The sequence below is a fragment of the Microtus oregoni genome, unplaced genomic scaffold (genome assembly GCF_018167655.1).
Source record: "Microtus oregoni isolate MIOR12 unplaced genomic scaffold, Mior012 000029F_ref0000214, whole genome shotgun sequence".
In the NCBI taxonomy this organism is placed as follows: Eukaryota; Metazoa; Chordata; class Mammalia; order Rodentia; family Cricetidae; genus Microtus; species Microtus oregoni.
In genome coordinates, this window is record NW_024543088.1 from 28,224,515 (window position 1) to 28,244,857 (window position 20,343).

The 20,343-nt window shown below is 41.6% G+C and overlaps 1 protein-coding gene across 5 annotated transcripts in view; it reads left to right on the plus strand.

Moving 5' to 3' along the window:
* Tp63 (tumor protein p63) overlaps nt 1-18,628 on the plus strand; it is a 204,304-nt gene extending 185,676 nt beyond the window's left edge. For 3 of the 5 annotated variants that reach the window (XM_041677999.1, XM_041677997.1, XM_041677998.1), the window contains exons 11-14: nt 11,851-12,008; nt 14,053-14,197; nt 15,444-15,537; nt 18,332-18,628. In XM_041677999.1, the coding sequence (XP_041533933.1) occupies nt 11,851-12,008; nt 14,053-14,197; nt 15,444-15,537; nt 18,332-18,628 (694 nt within the window). Of the gene's footprint in view, nt 1-5,057; nt 5,248-11,850; nt 12,009-14,052; nt 14,198-15,443; nt 15,538-18,331 lie in introns of those variants that run through there. The other 2 variants (XM_041678000.1, XM_041678001.1) reach the window with 1 other exon arrangement.
* The last annotated feature ends 1,715 nt before the right edge of the window (nt 18,629-20,343 follow it).

Below are 20,343 nucleotides of genomic sequence, written 5' to 3' on the forward strand. Positions count from 1 at the left end.
GATGTCTCAGTGCAGGACAGAGTCATATCAAGTTTCTGTGTTTTAGCATCTTTGTTCTAGACTATCTTCCAGCAGTACATTTTTAAATAAATGGGAAAGGTTTGGCAACCTTATTAGCATATGCATACAGTCTACTCATATGTTAAGTTTCACCTTTCCACTCAGAGCTTTGGTGTTAATTGTTTTGTGACTAACAAGAAGAGAATAGCTCTTCTGAAAAGATGGGAGATTGGCCAATCAGAGCTCTGCTTATAGCTATCTTTGGGTGCTTAAGTACCGTCACTTGTGAGTTTAATACATTGTATATTAGTGCAGTGTTGCCACGGAGTCTCGGTAGATAAATGTCTATACTACATTTTTGGTTTACTGGAGAAATTTCAAACACTCAACCTTTCAGGACAAAACGAAGAGGTATCAAAAAGTACCTTGATTGAGAAAAGAGGTTTGTTTGCTATTTTTTTAAGCTACATTGATTATTTAGTCTAATAGTTATAAGGTTTGACCAAAGAAGATCTTTAAAATGGAAATGTAAGTGAGCAAGAAATAGTAGTTCTTTTCTGACATTATTGACTATTTCTACATAAGTATAAAAAGGGGGCACTTAAGCAATATAAATGCTGCTGAGGGGTCTAGACTCCATCTCTAAAAACCATAGCTGACTTCTGAGTGGGGAACAGCCGAATACTGGGAAATGAGCCTGCCCCCTTCTCAGCTGAAAGCTGTTGCAAATGTAAGACCCTTTCAACTATCGCATCTCAATGGAAGTTCTACAATTCGTAACTATCATTTGTTCTGAAGGCCAAACATAAAATTTAATCAAGTGATTTCTTCGAGATACAGAATACTCTACAGGAAAATCAGAACACACAAAATTCTCACTGGCAACAGTATGTATTCTTTTGGATATCTGACATCGGTGGATGTTAAGATAATCAGGTATAGAATCCATTTAGTTCACTTATAACATGCAGATGAGATCCAAGGAATGTACCGCTGAAACACAGTAGACTTGCAGAGGAATAAGTAAGAGTGCCTTCCTCTGAGAATTGCTTCCAGCTAATTCTCAAAACCTTTAGCTCAGGCAATACCAGTAGGATGAGGATTGAATATTATAATAATGTGTTGTGTTGAACTAGTTCTGAGTCATCAGCTCCGACATTGTTTTTCTCGTTAATGAAGAAAGAACCATCTAGTACAGGGACTAGTAAGCATTCTCTTCTTCTGAAGATTGAGAGTTAGGCATTTTATGCATCTGACTGCAGATGCTCTCTTATAACCGATCGGTTCTATGCTTGTGTCGGGAGAACAGCAGTAGGTGCCATAACTCAATGAGGGTGGCTGTCACATGAATATCTTATTATGGAGTCTGAAACTTGTATTTCATACCATGTTCTTATGTCGTAATTGTTACCTCCTCCATGTTTAAAAGTGTAAAAACCACTGGCAGCTCGTGAGCATGCTGGAGAGCTTGCCAACCACTCTTGCAGGTGAATAGGCTCCTCATCTTTTTGTGTTCATTGAAGTGGAATTTCTGTTGGACGGGCACATCACAAAGTTATTGTGTGTATTCTAGAGAGGTAAGAAACGAGCACAAAAAGTCCTGAAGTCAGCTTCAGACGGCAGCCTTCCCCATAGGTCTCTTTTGTCCTATGACAAATAAAGCATTTTTACTGAGATAACAAGTGCTCATGGTGATCTAATCCCTTTAGTAAAGCACACTATAATACGTGACTTTAAAATGGAAACAAGAATTAGGGCTTCTGCCTTCCGGTAGTTTGCATCAAGTAGTGAATTCCTAACTAAAACACTGTTGTAATATTAAGAAAGCTTTGCAATGATCAGGATTATATAAATTAAAGAAGCTTGCAGAGATTAGATGAGAAAGGAAATAACCTGTCTTTGTTTTGTAGACTTTTTGACTCAAGTGGCTTGTTCTGGTCAAGGGCTCATGCTATCTATGTTTACATTGTATAGATGAAAATACTGACCTTGTATCTCTGTGTGAGGATTTTTCCCAAGTAGCTGGTAGCAGATTGATCGCCTTGCACTGCTCCCGGGGGAAGTTTTATTATCTCTTTTTTATGGCGCAATCTATTTTGTTGGAGAAGAAAATGTATGCTAAAGTTGTGTTAGCAAAAATGGTCTAAAAGATTTTCGGGACTTATTTTTATCCTTTTCCAGGAGTAGCTAAAGATGAATAGTAAGGAGTTAGCTGCACAGCTCCCGGGATGTTTGTTGGAAACAATCATGTGCATGGTTTTGAGCTGGTCTCTCACAGCTGTGATGGCTTGCGCATGGAGAGCTAACAGATTGCAAAATGAGATCTTTGCAAAATACAGATGTTTGGTCCAATTACATGTTTATACCATTATATATGTCTCTCTGATGATTGGCATGAATCCATGTAGGTCCTCCAGTTGCTATAGTATTCAGCTGAGATTTTTTTTTTCCAGCTCTTTTATTTTCATGCGAGTCTCCAAGAGCAGGAGACAAGAATAAGTAGACAAAGAAAAACTGGAAATCTAATTTCCTGACAATCATTTGAAAAGAATAAATCAACTTAGAAAGTGCCTGTAATAGCCTGTGATTTCCTTTCTAAAACATAGTACCAATTTGATGCTGGTAAGGAATTTTTTTTTTTTTTAGTAGAATGAAAATTGGTGGGAAAGAAATATATTTCCTACAAGGTGGCAGTAAAATATTTTCAGTTTAATTGCTTCCTTAGTCTCCCATTCTGTGTTTTCTCTCTGCTTGCTTTTCACTCGTGCATGGATTTATCATTTCTTTCTTTCTTTTTTTTTTCAACCCTTCATGGTTACCTTCATGATCATAGGCTGTATGGAAAACAGATTTTGAACCGAGTTGCTATGATTCAAGTTATTATAGACATGCTTGGGCTTTGCCTTGTTAAAGACAAAATTACCATTTTCTTGCCCACAGTGGTACAAATATAGTTTACTAGTGCTCAAATTTTTTTACAAATTTTTACTAAATTCTACTCCCTTGCTGTCCCATGGGCATTGGTTCGTAATGCTAGGCTGTTTGGTTGACACCTGTTTTAGGAAGCCTTAACTTTTAGATTAAAGCCCATGTGACATGTTTTCTTTTTGTTTATTTGTTTGTTTACTTGTTTTCCCTGGAATTTACTGTCCTCTCCTCTGCTGTTATCAGACCAGTATGGCTTCTTTACACTTTTCCTAGCTGTCATTTCCTTCTGGAAAACTGTATTTTGTTCTCTATGGAAAAGATTCCATTGACTTACAATATATGCTGTGACACTCTAAGATGCCCTCATTCTATAGTGATGTCTTAACTGTGGCTCCATAGTAAACAGAAGCCAGAGGATGCTACTTTTGAGCAGGTTCTTCAAGACTGGTTCCAACCCTCACACTAAGGCTGGGAAGACCAAGCAAGCCCACAAAACAGCTAAGGCTGCAGCGAGCATCTCTTCCCATGTTGCCGTGGTTGCTTGGTCCTTAGTCTTGCTCTTTCAGTTTAAAGCCCTACCCTTTCTGTTCTTTTTTTTTTTTTAAACCAGGACTGCCCCTCTCCTAGCTTCATGTGTTAAGAAGCAGACATTATACTCAAGATTACTAATGAATTTAGGAAAAAGTAAATGACACCGATATCCAAATTGATATAAATCATTCAAACTGCACTTTTAAGTTAGTTTATAAGGCCACCCATTTTCAGAACATTTGCTGGAAATTGCCAGCTCTGTAGACTTGAAAACAACATCAACAGCAAACAACCTCATAATTTCATGTTGTTCAACCCAACAATTATATAAAAATCTGAATTTTTATAGTGAGCACAGTATTACTTTGGAACTTCACAGCTAAATGATGCTATTTTTCAAGACAGAGGTTTCTTACCTCTAGATTACTAATGGAGAGAAATCTCAGAGGTTAATTAAATTCAATTAGATCACTTCTCCAATTGTGCCTATCTCCTTTGTAGAGCGGCCTTGCTTCTAAGTCTGAAAGTTTGAACCCACAGGGTGTATCTAGTCTTGCTTTCACTGGAATGCTGATATGATCAGCCAACTACACTAGGCTTCCCTATCAGAAACTCTCCAAACTTCAGCTTCCAAACACAGAAGTCTCCAAACTGGATCTTTAAGTTATAAGTTGCTTCCCCTATGATGTATATCCTGGCATATTTTGTTATGAACATCCCAATCTCGCTGGTACACTAGGTCATGGATTGAGTTGGAAAATGGCCTTGCTCCTTTGAAAGGACTAAACAAACAGGATTTGAAAATCCTGTCTGGGAAACAGTTCCCAACACTTCAGCAGGTTGCACAACCTTTAGCCAAATAAAAGGGCTTATTCTTGGCATCCTATGGCATAATTGATTTCTTAATTATGCAAAAGTTGCTTTCATGAGTTTGATATATGCATTTATAGGCCAAGATTGTGACGGAGAGGATTAAGGTATTTACCCACCTCAATCGGGGCCCATACAAAATGCTCATTAATAGTTCTGTGCAGATGCATGATGACGCAGCCCCCACACTGATAAGATCTATTTCTTCAGACTTCAGAGTTTGGCTAGACAGAGCAGTAATGAGGCATAATAATTGGGTATGTGACATTTTTACAGAGGATCAAAGTTTATTCTTGTCTCTCTCTATTCCCTTTGTCAATTAATTGAGTCCAGTCCACCCATGCCAAGCACTGTGCTAAACAGTGAGCCTGCCTGTCACCATAATCCTCAAATGAGTCACTTTATGTTAAGAAATGGGCATGACTGGGCCCCAGCTAGATCTTAGGGAGGACTTGGGACAATGCATTTTTAAAAATAAGATCCTGATGTATACTCCTGATTAGCTGCCCCCGCCTTACCTCGTTTCTCTTTTACATAACTCTTGAGAAGTAGAAGTTCTGGATGGCCTTAAAGGAGGCGTTTTAAAAGAAACGAGAGAAGCGGCATTTAAGCCGGTCTGTGCCACCTGCACTATGATCATGAAGGTAGAAGGGTGTAGCTCTGTGCTCATTTGATGTGGATGCATGAGTCCTAAGCCTTCATTCTCTTTCTTTGGTTCCTCTCTGCAGTCTCCTTTCAGCCTGCTTCAGGAATGAGCTTGCGGAGCCCTGGAGAGAAGCTCCGACCCAGTCTGAAGTCTTCTTTAGACATTCCAACCCCCCAAACCGCTCCGTGTACCCATAGAGCCCCATCTGTGTTGGAGCACGTGTGTTTGTTGTGTTTCCATGTGTGTTTGTGTGTGTGGGAGCGTGTGCATGCGTGCACATGTATCCGGCCCTCACAAACAGGACTTGAAGACACTTTGGCTCAGAGACCCAGCTGCTCAAAGGCACACAGCCACTAGTGAGAATCTTTGAAGGGACTCAAAGTGTTCCAAAGGAAAGATGCTTACTGCAGATTTTGTATCTTTAGAGCCTGCCCTGGTTGGGCAGGAACTCCAACTGTGCTTGTCTGTGAGCTTTCTATTGTTTTCCCAGGAGGGAGGGGGATCCCTTGGGCTGAGGCATTACAATGTTTATTGGAATCCTTTTCTGTTACCTTCTGTTGTGTTTCTAAAACTCATAATAAAGCTTTTGAGCAGGTCTCAAACTTAAGATGTATTTTTAAGAAACAAGAAAAAAAATTGTTATTGTCTGTGCCTAAGCAAATTATGTTGACTGGGAGTCCGGGCCCTTTGAATGTTGGATATGGAGTAATACTACAAACAGTAACAGACAAAGGTGTCAAGGGGACTGGGTCAGGATTCTTGTTGAGCAGTTGCATCATTCATGTATTCTCTTCCTACGGAAGGAGAAAGTTCACTAAGGCTTTGCCAGGTCCAATCTCTGCCCCTGTACATTAGCATCTGCTATGATAGGCTTCTTTGCACACTCCTCAAAATGGTTGTTGAGATGCTAAGGCAGGTAAGCTACTTCTATGGTGTTAAGAGGAGTTGAAACTATCCCAGAAATATAAGCAGGTACCTGCCTCCTGTTGTTCAATGCTGGGAGAGCTCAAAGTCTCCTCACCAGATCTGTGATTGATTTGTTTAGTTAGAGCTGCTAGCCCTCAACCCTGCCTACCAGAGAACCAGCCAGATTTCTCACTACCATTCATGTGCATTCATCTGGGAGACTTCTTCTCTGACTGAATGATATTATAAGCATACAGGTATTAAAATCAATATCCCTAGCCTAGAAATTACAGAGAGCCAATCAAGTTCTCTTTCCTTTTCACGTATTTTCCCAGCTCAAAAGGACTGTCTCTGTTTCTTCCTTCAATGTCCCTGTCGCCTCTAACCGGCTCACCAGCACTTTCTCCTGTGTCATCAAGACAACAATTTCTTGTGATAGAGGCTGTTGCTTTGTGGATGTGTGGTTTTAATTTTCAATAAACTTTTGCATCTTTATTTATCTTGTAGTTTTTGTTTCTGTCTCTCTTGCCCCCCCCCTCCGCCAGTGCAGTATATTCTCATATCTTAGGCATTGCCAGTGCTATGCATGGGTCTAAATAATAAGAGTTAGAGGGCAGTCACTGTGGTCTGGTCTCCGTCTCTTTTGTAACTTTATTTAAGATATTATATCCAGGTTAATACTCTGAAAAATTAGTTACAATGCCTGAGTCAGTGGTTCCCAGCCATCCTAATGCTACGATCCTATAATACAGTTGTTCTTCATGTTGTGGCAACCCCCAACCATAAAATTTTTCTTTGCTACTTCATAACTGTAATTTTGCTGCTGTTGTGAATTACAATGTAAATATTTGATATGTAGGATATCTGATATGTACCCCCAAAAGGGTTGTGACCCACAGATTGAGAAACATTGGTCTAAATATACAGGCCCCCTGTGAATACTTAATGTTCTAGAGTGCCAAAAGACATCTGAACAAGTTTTGACTTTGTTTAAAATCAACAGATTTACTAATTAAAGTTAAACTAAGTTCAAATGTATCAGATAATTAGGTTTATATATCATATAGTCTTTAGCTAGTAATCTAGAGTGCAGCTAATATCCTAAGTTTGGGGATTTAAATTTCTGTGTGTTCCGGGCTTTATGTTATTATAATTACTCTTTCCAATAAAGTTTTAATAAATGCACCAAAGCAAGTTGCAGATAAAAGCATAAGACAAAAACATCTTGACAAGAGATTAAAGTATATTAGTAAATTCTGATGCCCTTGTTATATTTCAGTTAGTAACTTTGAGCCATAATTACTTAAAGAATGAGAAAACATTCTTAGATTATTTTTTAACATTTCTTTCAGAAACGTTTTTCTTTTTTAGCTATTCTTATGTAAATTTTCTCTGTATTTATAGCAACCTTTATATGATTGTGTATATTTAAAATGATGGAATATATTTCTTTATTATGGTTGACCTTCTAAAGAACTCTTGCTGCCTGTGGTCTTTAGAGTCAAGCTTACCCAGAGCACAGGCCACAGACAGGGCCTGTCCTTGGGAAATACTTAAAAGAGATGCAATTATTTTTCTACTTATTCCTGTTTTTTAACCTTCCTCATATTCAGAGTTTCCCTCCCCTTCCCTATTCCTTTCCCCCTTTCTATATTCAGGCTTCTAGAAATGGCTTGGCAAAATATTTTTTTTTGCTATGTCTCCATATTTGAGTTGAAAGTTTTAGTTCACATAATGAAAGGATTTAAATGAAGAAAGAGGAGCAAGCAAGGGTTCAGAAGGCCTTAGATATAGCCTGGAACTTAGCATGAAGTTTATCTTTCACCGCAAAGTCGTGAAAGGCAGAAACAGGAAACCCAATTTCTAATCCCAGATCATTTAAAACAGCGGTTCTCAACCTTCCTAATGTTGCAACCCTTTAACACAGTTCCTAATGCTGCGGTGACCCCCAACCATAAAATTATTTTCATTGCTACTTCATAACTGTAATCTTGCTACTGTTGTGAATCATAATGTAAAAATGTGATATGCAGAAGATCTGATATATGTGATTCCCCTAAGGGGTCGTGACCCACAAGTTGAGAACCACTGATTTAAAAGCACATCTAGCCCTGGAATTCTAAATGTTATTCTTAGAAAGGCACACAGAAGTTAATGGTTTGAGAGTTAAAAACCAGGAATTGTGAGCTTGGTGACAAATGAGATTGGTGGTAGAGAGTTTAATGACATGTTTAAGCACCTAGGTTCAATCACCGCCACTGAAAAACAAAACAAAACAAACCTGTGACTTGGGTTTACTAATACTCTTCTAAGTGTTACTAGCATGCCCAAAGTATCTGCTAAGATTATAGCTATAGGAGACTTAGCTCTCTGTATCTTTATAGCACTTGTGTCCCAGAAAACCCTAGTAAAGCCTCACAGAGGCCCTCCAGTAGAAACCATACCACACTGTCCTTTAGGGCAGCTGTCATTGCAGTTTAGTTCTTGACCTTTGGTGGAGTGGGTGACAAGAACAACTCAGCATAGCTTCTGCTTCCTTTTCGATGTTTTGGGGGACTGTTTACTCAAGGGCCATGATATTGGACTTGTAATGGCCAAGCTTTTGACTGTTTTTCAGGGTCTCTGTATTGGCTGTGACTTTCCTCCAGGATCACACATTTTCCTAAGTGTGTGATGGCTGTCCATGTCAGACACTGTGGAGTCAGTAATGATCACAGTGCCATGACCTTCATCTTTGTATCCATAAAACTCACTCATGTTCTAGTGGGTGCATTCAAAATTTATGACCCTTTTGACATTACCCAAAATCGTTTTTAAGTCTACTCAATTAAATATATGTGTCAAGGCTGGCCATTTCTTCTTATGAATTTGTATGTTGGTACCTTACATTTCCTTGACAAAATACTAGGTTATAGACTGACCGTGTGGGGCCGTAAGGGAGTAGGAATGGATGAAGATTCTCAGTGTCTCTAAGATAGTGGGCAACATCCAGAACTCTCACCCGAGTTCCTTCAAACATCATAGTCACTTTTGCAGAGCCAACCTGAGGCTTGCCCTAAGGAAAGGAAGTTCAGTTGAGACATTGATCAAATTCAGGCACTTCATAAATTTATCTTATATTGAGAAGCTAACCAACATTTTAATGGCTCCAAAATTCAGATTTCTTTACTGTTCATCTTTTTTTCCAGTGCCTCTTCCTAAAATTAAGTTTATTACAGTAAAAAATAGTCAATTGAATAAGTTAGCAAAAAAATTAATGACCACAGGTTTTAGCAGGACATAGGAAATAGCAATACATTGTGACTGGAAGGCCAGAGGCAAACGCAAAGTTCATCAGTAACATACTTTTATCTTCCCAATTGCAGGATTGCAGTTACTAATGGTTAAAACTACTTTTTTTTTCCTGGTTTTTCTGAGACGGGGTTTCTCTGTAGTTTTGGAGACTGTCCTGGAACTTGCTCTGTAGACCAGGCTGGCCTCAAACACACAGATACACCTGTCTCTGCCTCCCGAGTACTGAGATTAAAGGCATGCGTTACCACCACCCGACTGGTTAAAACTATTCTTATCATTAGCTTTGGCTCTATGTTCACCTACTTGGGGAGATGAAGAAGAACATGGAGACTTTTCAAATTAAAGATCCTATCTGAATCTGGAGTATGGGTGACTAGCTCTTAGCTACATGATGGTAGCCCAGCGAAAGGGCAGAAGCAACAGCTTGAATACCTCCCTACTACCTTTCTCTGTACTAGATATGGTCTTTCAGATGCTTCTGGCTTGATGTGAATGTGCTGACTCCCCATCAGACTCCTGATACACAGTGGTGGTGTGGACTTAGAATTTCTTGGTAGCTGTTAGATTCCCTTTACATAACCATTGCTCCTTGCCTAATTTGGCCTTTCATGTTTCTTTTAGTACTTCAACAGTTTCTTGATGCTGCAACCTTGTTACCCGCCATCATTTTATTTCTTGAGGCCTGTCCCCCCAAAAAGAAAAAAAACAATCAGGGACTAAGTGCCAGGAGACTCTTTTCTATCCTCAAACCATCCATCTAGCAGTGAGCACTGGGCATTTGGGCATATTTTCTTAGCATTTCACGTTTACTCATTCTTCAAACATTAATAATAATTATCTTTTCACCATGTGCTTCCATACCACAGTGTGGCATTTTCACAATGGTGGCAATCATTTAGACTTGGGAGAAAGACAGCCAGGTAAACTGAGGTGTCTCATAACAGCGGGAGTGTGGGGGGAGCGGGTGTTGCACGGTTATTAGATGATGCTCATTTGTACCACTTGGAAAGGGTTCAAGAGAACAAAATTTAAAACAATGGTGGAAAGTGTAGTTGTTTTGTAAAGACATTCTAATTTCCACAAATAACTGGAGAGCGTATAGTTTGCTTTACCCAGCCAGGCAAGTGCTCTGCACTAATGTAGAAAACTATGGGGAATTCAGTGCATCTTCAGAAAGTACCCAAAATACAAATATTTAAAGCCGTCATTTAAAAGTTTTTAAATTTTACAAAGCATTCAATATTGATATCCTTCACAAACACATAAAAATAAGACCCACGTAAAAAGTTTAATTTGTCTTTTAATATATTTATGAGGCTGTGACCGTGGTCGAAAGGGGGCAAATCAAGACAAAATTGATGAACTGTTTGATGAACTGTAAAGGAGAACTTCTCCCACCTTAGGCTGGGAACGGGCTCAAAGCCTCATTCTATAGTCTTAGCAATTAGTCTCTGTGAAGGCTACGGTCTCCACAGTCGGTCCTTAGTATCTCCTCTCCGGTTTCTAGATCCGTCCTCCAATGGATGAGGGATGGTTATCCCTGCTAGAACCACTTCACAGTCGGTCCTTAGTATCTCCTCTCTGGTTTCTAGCTCCGTCCTCCAATGGATGAGGGATGGTTATCCCTGCTAGACCCACTTCACAGTCAGTCCATAGTATCTCCTCTCCAGTTTCTAGCTCCGTCCTCCAATGGATGAGGGATGGTTATCCCTGCTAGAACCACTTCACAGTCGGTCCTTAGTATCTCCTCTCCGGTTTCTAGCTCCATCCTCCAATGGCTGAGGGATGGTTATCCCTGCCAGAACCACTTCGCAGTTGGTCCTTAGTATCTCCTCTCCAGTTTCTAGCTCCGTCCTCCAATGGATGAGGGATGCTTATCCCTGCCAGAACCACTACCGTGAGAGTCTCTCAAAGATGAAAACGATCATTTTAGATCTCCTGCTACTAACAGTGTAGCTCATACGGCAAGGGTACATGACTGGCCCTATTGTTTACATGGCTCTAGCCTTTATATGATTACTATTTTTGTACACATATACACATATGAAAGACTTCTAGAAAGTCAACACTCCAGTGGTTCTCCTACATAGAATCACGGTTGGCACGCACGGGTCTTCTCACAGCTCATGAAGATCTCAGCTGAGGAAATGTATTTATACCATGGGTTTTTCCATAGGACTGCAGGATATTTGACAGCATTGTCAAATGCCTCAGATGACTGACTCTTTCAGATATTTGCTGTGCCTCCCAAATGCCTGGGCAAGTTGTAAATGGAAGCCTTCAGTTGCAAATAGAGTTTGGTATCTTTCTGTTCTCTTCAGCCTGTGTGCCTTGCAAAGTTCTTCTCTCTATTTACTGGTTATAAGATTTGATCAAGCTGAAAAACAAGAGAGAGAAAGAAGATGGAGGAAATAAGAAGAAAAGAAGTGTGTAAATGTTCCCTCTCGCAAATGAGATACTAAGCACTCCGCTGTGTACAGTCCAGAAAATAGCGGGCTTTGTGATGGCTTTGTAGCCCTTCCTTTGAGTCTTTCATGGGCCATTAATCATGAAGAGTATCTGGCCCATGCATAGTTCTAGGGCAGGTTTTAATCTAAGGCAAGACCTGCTGGAAATGACTGCTCCCGCTTTTCAGTATCCCATGCTGACCACCATTCCCATGTTTGTGTTCCTAGGACCTCGATGCAGTCTCAGTCTTCCTATGGTAACAGCTCCCCACCTCTGAGCAAAATGAACAGCATGAACAAGCTGCCTTCCGTGAGCCAGCTTATCAACCCACAGCAGCGCAACGCCCTCACCCCCACCACCATGCCTGAGGGCATGGGAGCCAACAGTAAGCATCTCTCTCTTCATCTGCCAAAGGATGCACAGGGCTAGTACAGGAGAAGAACGCTTTAAGGTGCCACAAATGTTCTTCTTTAAGCTAAGTGCCACAGAGGCAGAGGCCACCACAGTTGACTGACTTGGCTTTCCCAGTTAGCTTCTCATTCTTGAGGTATGGGTTTGACCTCAAAACACCGTCATAGAGATAGACATAAGGGTGAGAGTCTTCCCTCAGTAGGGATAAAGATCTCACTGAGACAGCCCAGATGGAGGCCCTCCACTGACCATCTCTGACACGGTTTATAAGAAGTGTATCTGACAAGAGGGAAGAAGTATGGAGCGCTAGACTAAAAGCATAAAAATTATTGATTCCCCTCCGGATTCATGCAGAATTAGCTGTGCAACGGCAAACAAGTTAGTTCTTTGCTCTCCTGCTCTGTATCTACAACAATCCCTCTGCACATTTAGCATTTTATGAATCTCTGGCTTTATAGTCTGACTTCATTCCATATGCAGTAAGCAGGGAATCAATCCATACGGAGGCTTCCCCTTTACTTCTGTACACATATGAATTCCTCATAGTAACTTACTGGAGATATAAAAGGCAGTGCAAAAACTGGATCTAAATAAGTAGATGCTAATTGGCACATAGCTTTTCGAGAAACAGATTTGCTTTGTCTATTATAAGTAAGCCAGACAAAGGGGATGCAGAGATTTGAATGAAATGAATAATAGTAAAAATACAGAAGGATAATAATATCTTCACAGATAGAGAGAATGGAACACTGCATGGTTCCTAAAATTCCCACTCAATGAAAAGATAAGATCCTATTATCCGGTCCTTTAAAGTCCCTAATTATTGTGACCAAATCCTTGATTTCCTTTTCTTTGGAAATCCCAGCCTATCCAAAAGAAGCTAAGAGAGCCTTCGGATTGTCTGTGGTCTGGCAGCCCGTGTTGATTTCTCATTGAAATAATCTGCCAACAGGGACTTTGCAATAGGCTGCCTCTCTCATCCTGATAATGCGCCCCGAGGTCCCAAACCTGATTGCAAAGGGAAGCCATTCAACTTTATTTTCTTTCTTGTAACAGTAATTAAAATATCTCCACTTGCTCTAGTGACAAGATAGTGGTAGCAGTAACACTTGACATTTACCCAACTTTCCACATATTACATTGTATTTATGGTACACAGTCCTCTGCTGCACTCAGAGACGTCTGAAGGGAAGTAGATGGAGAAGTCTCAGAACTGTACTTTTCAGTTGGCTACATCACACAGAGGTCTTTCCCCTGAGCCATACTTCTAGTTAGTAAAGAAGATACAAATTATATTCTTATTTTCTAGATATATTATTTTTTCCAGAAAACAAAATTTGTTCCATAAATTTTATTAGTACTAAACTTTTTGGGGCTGGGTATGTAAGTGAATACTTGAAGCTCATGGTTTTAGAAAACGCCCAAAGTATTGGTGATATTGGTGAATTCAAGTGGATTATATAACAGAGTTGGAATCTGAGATTTTTTTCTTACTAAGCATAAGGTTCCCAAACCAATACCATAGCAAGTCCTCCTGTTTCCACACAGGTCTTAATGACTCTTGTTTGCTCACATCCCTCTCAGGACAAGCTTTTGGGTATCTCACTGTGCCAGGAAGTCTGCTATGTCTGTAGGGCTAGAAACATTGATGAGAGCTAATCTCTCTGCTACAGGAGATGAGTTTATCTTCTGAGTGCATAAGAGAAACTGAATTATAGCCCATTCTATCCAGAAGAAGGAGGAACACATCAGCTTAGGAGAAAAGAACAAGAGTGAGAAGAGAGTCCTAAGGGAACAAAGGTCCAGAAGTCTGTGATTACTTTGGATTTCTGGTTCTTTCCGGCTTGACTAGGCATGAAGTGTGTGAAGGGATATAGAGAATTTAGGCCACCCTTCCCTGCAATAAGAAAAAACAAACCCACAGCTTTCTGGTAAAACTCAACAAGGCCAGGTAGACCCCTGGGATGCTGGGGAACGATCATCTAGTAACCCTCTCTATTCCTCCTGCTTCCGTCCAGTTCCTATGATGGGCACTCACATGCCAATGGCTGGAGACATGAATGGACTCAGCCCCACCCAAGCCCTCCCTCCCCCACTCTCCATGCCATCCACCTCCCACTGCACTCCCCCACCTCCGTACCCCACAGATTGCAGCATTGTCAGGTGAGTGCACGCACGGCATAGGCACGTGCTCCTGGGGCCCGGCCCTAGGCGTCTGAGGGGGGAGGGTAGACACTGGCAAGGCTGATCACACAGTTGAGAAGAAAGGACGTTGTCCTGGGATTTGAGGAAGTTGAGTCTGATCGGTAGGGTGGCCAGCATAGCTCTATCGAGAAGGCCTATAGCCAGTGTGGGGCAAGTGACAATGTGTGTATGTGCACACAGGTTTCAGACCTGTTGCGTGGTCTTCATTTACTCCCTTCTCCCTCCTTGTACTACAGGTCAGTTGCGGCCCATGAATTGGTGCTCAGGGCTGGGTTTCCCCAGAGGGACATAAACTGGCTCTCCTACTCCCTTTCCTGCTCTCTAGGCCTCACAGCTCTTAGTCACCACGGGACCATGATTTTGGAGTTGGATGTCTATAACATATTTTGATATTAGCAAAACTCTGAAATTTGAAGAACCCCTGCCACTCCCCTGAGAAATGGGGACACTCCAGGGAAGCAGGTTTCTTATGGCCAGAAGCTAACAAAGCCTTAAAGACGCTTCTCACAGAGGCACATGCAGCTCCATGGTCCATGCTTCAGGCGTGTCCTCTGCTTCTGGGCAAGCATGCTTTGTTCCTTTAGCTGCTGGTCGAGCATGTTTCGTCCATGTGCAATGTTAGCCACAAAGGTGATGCAGTACCTGGCTTAGCTCAGCAGAAATCGATTCTGGGATGAGAGTGACATCACCAGTCTCAGGCTAGTACCTCAAAGAGAAATATCTGTGTGTTAAGGATATAGATCAACATGTATTGATATTTCGGAGTACTAGCCTGCAATATTTCAACTGTCTAAAACATTCTAAGAAACCCCCAAACACAAAATAGTAAATGTAGTGATTCTCAATTTGATGTGATGAGACAGGAGGCAAGAGGACTGGGGACCTGACCACTGGACCCTTCACCTGTACCCTGCCCCCATGACTCTTCCTGCTTTTGTTCAAAAGGATACCTCAGATTGCCAACTGAAAAATCGTCACATTCTAGAATGCTTATGCTCAATTTCTGTGGTCAGTTTACCTAAAGTTTGAGTTTCTAGCAATCCTCAAACCTCAAATCCAAGGCCCACACATACTTCATTTGCCCCCAGACTCTTATGCAGGGCATCCAAGGGCAAAATAATGGGTTTTCCTTTATCTCGCCAATGCAGTTGGGGTGAACTTTCTTTTTCTGTTTCCTCCTTCCTTTTCCCTCCTCCCTCTGCAGTTTCTTAGCAAGGTTGGGCTGTTCATCATGTCTGGACTATTTCACGACCCAGGGGCTGACCACCATCTATCAGATTGAGCATTACTCCATGGATGTAAGTAACTGTTAGACTTTTCTCTTTAGTACAATTTCTTCATTTTTCTCCCTCTGGTCCATACGCCTTATAGTTCCATCCACGCTAGTTTTAGACTTTGTGTTGGTCATGCTTCTAATCCTCAATTCTGATGGAGCCCATAACTCTGTCAGAAAGATTTTCCAGGTTGGAAGCTAAGCAATCAATAAACCTGACCATTAAGCTATGGCTTAGTGTGCCCATGTGTATACAAATGAGAAAGAAAATATAGAATTTGTGCAATCAAAAAACTTTAGTCTCAAGACAGGTGGCTGAAAACCAAACACTTGGGAGGCTGAAACAGGAGGATTGCTTCAGCTCAGAAGTTTGAAACCTGCTTGGGCAACATAGTGAGGCTTACTCAGAGATTGGTTGCAATGTTCTCATTAGTCTATTTAAATCACCAGGCAGGAGAACAGGAAGGACATACAGAGAAATGACAAAAGTGTCATTGGCCATCGTGAGTTCACAGTGGTACCACCAAGAGAAGCCTGGCTGTAAATCTCTAGCCTGTGACCCTGTTCACTGGCTGTGTCCACCTCTTCTTAACACAGAGCTTTAAGGATGAGTCAGCTGTACCTTTCAATACTGTAAGACCCTCTATTCGTTTGAAATGCTGTCAGCCCAGCTCACTGCCCCTATGGTCAGGAATGATTACTGGCCATAAGTCTGCGTCCTGGGCAGAACTTTTAGTAGCAGTGAAATTTGAGGCTGCCACTGCCTCTCAGGGCCTCAATTAATCCAACTGAGTTACAAATCCCCTCCCCTCTGGCTTGGAAAGTCTTTGAAACAAGCTGCATGTGATGGAACTTTCTCAGGCTTTCCACTCCATTTCTTGAACTTTTGCATACATGGGAGCTACTTTGTTTGCATTTCAGCAACCTGGTTCTCTGCCTCCCTCCTTGGCTGCTCTTTCTAGCACTCTCTGTGGCATGTGCTGTCCTCCATTCTAGCTTCCAGATGGCACTTTGGACTGATGGGAGGAGATCGTCTCTGCCTCTGCTGCTGTTTCTGTAGTGGGGACTCCTTCCCCTCCTTGAGCACCGATGCTAGAGATGCCCCTGCAGCATGACAATGTCCCAGCCCCATAGAGATCAGTGTGTACCACGCTTTCTTACGCCCATCCCTCCCAACTCTAAATGTTACTCCTGGTGCTTCCTTGATAGAGCCTACCATAGGTAGAAACTATAGAGAATGCTCCAGGAGTAAGTTCTGACAGACTTAGACTACTTGAAAATCACGTTTCTCCACGGATGAAAGCAGTGTGGCCCTGTGTTTGAGAAATACCCATAATGGAGTCCTATGTGGTAGAACAGAAAGTCTGCTGCTTCCCTGTGTCTTTACAAAATACTCACTTGTAGACTTGCCCCCTCTGGGGAGTGCCAGGATTCTCCTGCAGCTGTTAAGGTTCAGAGGCGATTCCCACAAGTCTGCCTCTGTTGATGTTGCCTTGTAGTGGTGCTGAGGTTACACAGAATCTTGGGCTCATTCAGAGTCTCAGAGGTATAAAGAATGCAAGGAGCCATCTAGCATACTAACTTAGTCAGTTAGTGGATCATTGTCTTCTTATTATGCATTCTTCTGCTATAGAAGACGTTAGGGTCGCTGTGATGGTCTGAAACACAAATGATGGGACAATATGACAGCATGGTGCAGGTTTCTGAATTGGGACATTTTGGAAAACAATTCAGTTTTCTCATCTTCCCCTCAGCATCATTTGGTGCACTTCTGGAAACAGACACCTCTTGTGTCTTTGCAACAGTCTGCTATTTTAGTGTCCCTTTCTGCTGGAGGATTTTGAATACATTGAGTATCTTCAGATGCAAAGCTGAGCTCATAATGCAAATGAGAACAGTATAGTATGTGTTTTGGAGTTTCGAGAATGTCATACTCACCCTCACCTATGAGCCCATAGTATCTAGAATGCAAAGCCACAATTGTCTCCAATGCATCCCAGTGGGGAACTAAGAAGAGATGCCATCTGCTAAGCTGCTTTCTGCCCACCTTGCTGTTTCATTGAGCTGAAGCATATTAAACAAGCTAATGCCAACCAATGCAAGGCATGCACCATGCCTACTTAAGACTAACCCTGCTGGAAAGGCCTCTTGTCCCTCCCATAGTGCACAAACACAACTGCTGTGCATTTCGATGCTCTTTATCAACACACCCTAAGACCGTTCGGCCCATAGGATAATTGTAGTTATTCATAAGTTCACAATGTATTTACCTTGTAATAAAATTTCAAGGCTTGTTAACCTAATCTTCTGTTATTCTCTCCATAAAATGGGTATAAAAATATCCAGCACTAATTTAAAGATTAAATAGTATTGTGAAGATAAGCTAAATAGTTTGGTTCTTAGGAAACTCTCAATCCCTACAAAAAAATCTGTCCTCCTCCCCTCTTCCCCCACTGTTAGGGACACTCCATAACACCTTTCTCCTGATGGCTAAAGCCCCACAGATTTTAAGAATCTTACATTTCTTGTTGAGATTTTTGCCCTCTTATTTAACTACTGTCTACACTATTTTGCACAGAGAGAAACTAAGGCAAATAAAGAATGAGTGAATTGTTGTCCGCAGCACACGTGACCCACCTGAGTCCTATTTTCGTTCTCAGTAACATAACATCTGGAAGTCGGTCAGAAAGCTTTATCTACCAAATTAGTGATAATAAACTCAGATCATTTTAAGCCCAAACACCAAAGAATGAAAAACAGCATGTAATAAAGGATTAGGTGTCTGCCCTCTAATGTCTGGGCTCCTCCCTGTCGCACAGGATTTGGCAAGTCTAAAGATCCCTGAGCAGTTCCGGCATGCCATCTGGAAGGGTATCCTGGACCACAGGCAGCTGCACGACTTCTCTTCACCCCCGCATCTCCTGAGGACCCCAAGCGGTGCTTCTACAGTCAGTGTGGGCTCCAGCGAGACCCGTGGTGAGCGCGTGATCGATGCCGTGCGTTTTACTCTCCGCCAGACCATCTCTTTCCCACCCCGCGACGAGTGGAATGATTTCAACTTTGACATGGATTCCCGCCGCAACAAACAGCAGCGCATCAAAGAGGAAGGGGAATGAGCACCCACTGCAGGGCTTTGCCTGTCTTTTTCCACCTCCCAGCCCCTACAGGGCACACTTGCTTGATCTTCAAAGCATTCTTGCTAGCGCTTCTCCTTTTCCTTCTCAGTCTGGTTTCTAAAGGGACAGAGAAGTAAGAGGCTGCCTGTTGCCGAAAGTCTGACCTGTCACCTAATTCTGATTCTGGCTTTAAGCCTTCAAAACTCTTGCTTGCAGGATGCGTTGTCCTTGCTAGATAGAAGTTAGCAAAGAAAGCAGCGGGTCTCTTTAAGCAGCAGAGAACTCTCAATGACTTTTATAAAGCATTTTCAGCCTTATAGTCTAAGACTATATATATATATATATAAATATATATATAAATATATAAATATACAATATATATTTTGGGTGGGGGTATTGAGTATTGTTTAAATGTAATTTAATGGAAAATGAGTTGCACTTATCAGCCTTTGAAATTTGCTTGTTTGGATGATTGATCTGTCCCCCTTTATCAGGGGTATCATGTATGGTGGCAGATATGTAGAGTTGAGTGGTCGATGTGAATAACAGTGATGTATAGGTCCTCTCAGTTCTTTGGATGTTGAGCATTGAGCACACCAAACCTGTGGATGCATCCAGTGTGTTTACCATTGCTTCCTATGAGGTAAAGCTGTATATATGTACACAGTTTCTCTGTCAGTATATTTCATGTTACTGGTGTCCATTCCAGTCGGACTGGTTCACTCGGTGGCTATTACAAGCAAAATTTTATGTTTGCTTTTTGTCACACACCATAGGAAAGGAAAACCTCTCTTGCTTTTGTTTGAAATGAAGAAAGCATTTCTTTTTTCTTCTGGAAATCCTTACATGGTCCAAGTCAGCTATTCCAAACATCTGATGGGACATAGCCAAGTATACAGTGGCCCCTTGACATTTAAGGCCCAACAGTTTAGTATTTAACAGGGAAATATTTACTGCCATTAGAATAGCCTTAAAACTAAATTTCACTACTGGATTGACTAAGTAAAAATACATATTCACCCCTTTTGTAAGAATTTAGGCCAATTGGTCGGGAGGAGTGGAATTTGTCTGGTTTTTACAGGGAGTTGTGATATCTATTCTGGAAAAACAAGCCTGACTCAAATTCTGAATCTCCACTATAAAGAGAGATGTCCCATCCAACTGTGAAGTTAAATTCCTCTTGAAGCATGGAGTGATGCTTGGGAAACAGACCTTTAAAAGCCTTTCCTGTCCACAAGACAGGAAGAGAGGCTGGTTTGCCTCTCTTCAAGGTCTGGAATGAGAGCAGGGGGTTGACACCTAGAAACTGAGGAGTGCAGTGTTCACATGGCAGGTGCTGCACTTCCATTGCTTTCCTCTTGATCCTCAGAGCAGGTGTCAAGATCCAGTTTTCCACCCAGCCCATTCCAGGCTGTGTAGACATAGAGATGTCCACAAGTCAAGGAAAACGCTTCACTTCACAAAGACACTTGTCTTACACTTTATGTCAGCATGCAGCAGTCAGTGTTCCTCCTAGACGTTTGGGAAGCATTTTGGCACAGATATATATCTCTTCCCAGTGGAAAGCATGTGTTGTGTACATGCTAATGAGATCCACAGTCCTGCCATGTACTTTGATACAAGGCTGTCGTTCATTGCACATGACATCCCATTTGGTATTTAAAAATGCAAATGGGCGAATGTGCCTCTGAAATGTAATGCATGGCCTTGACCAG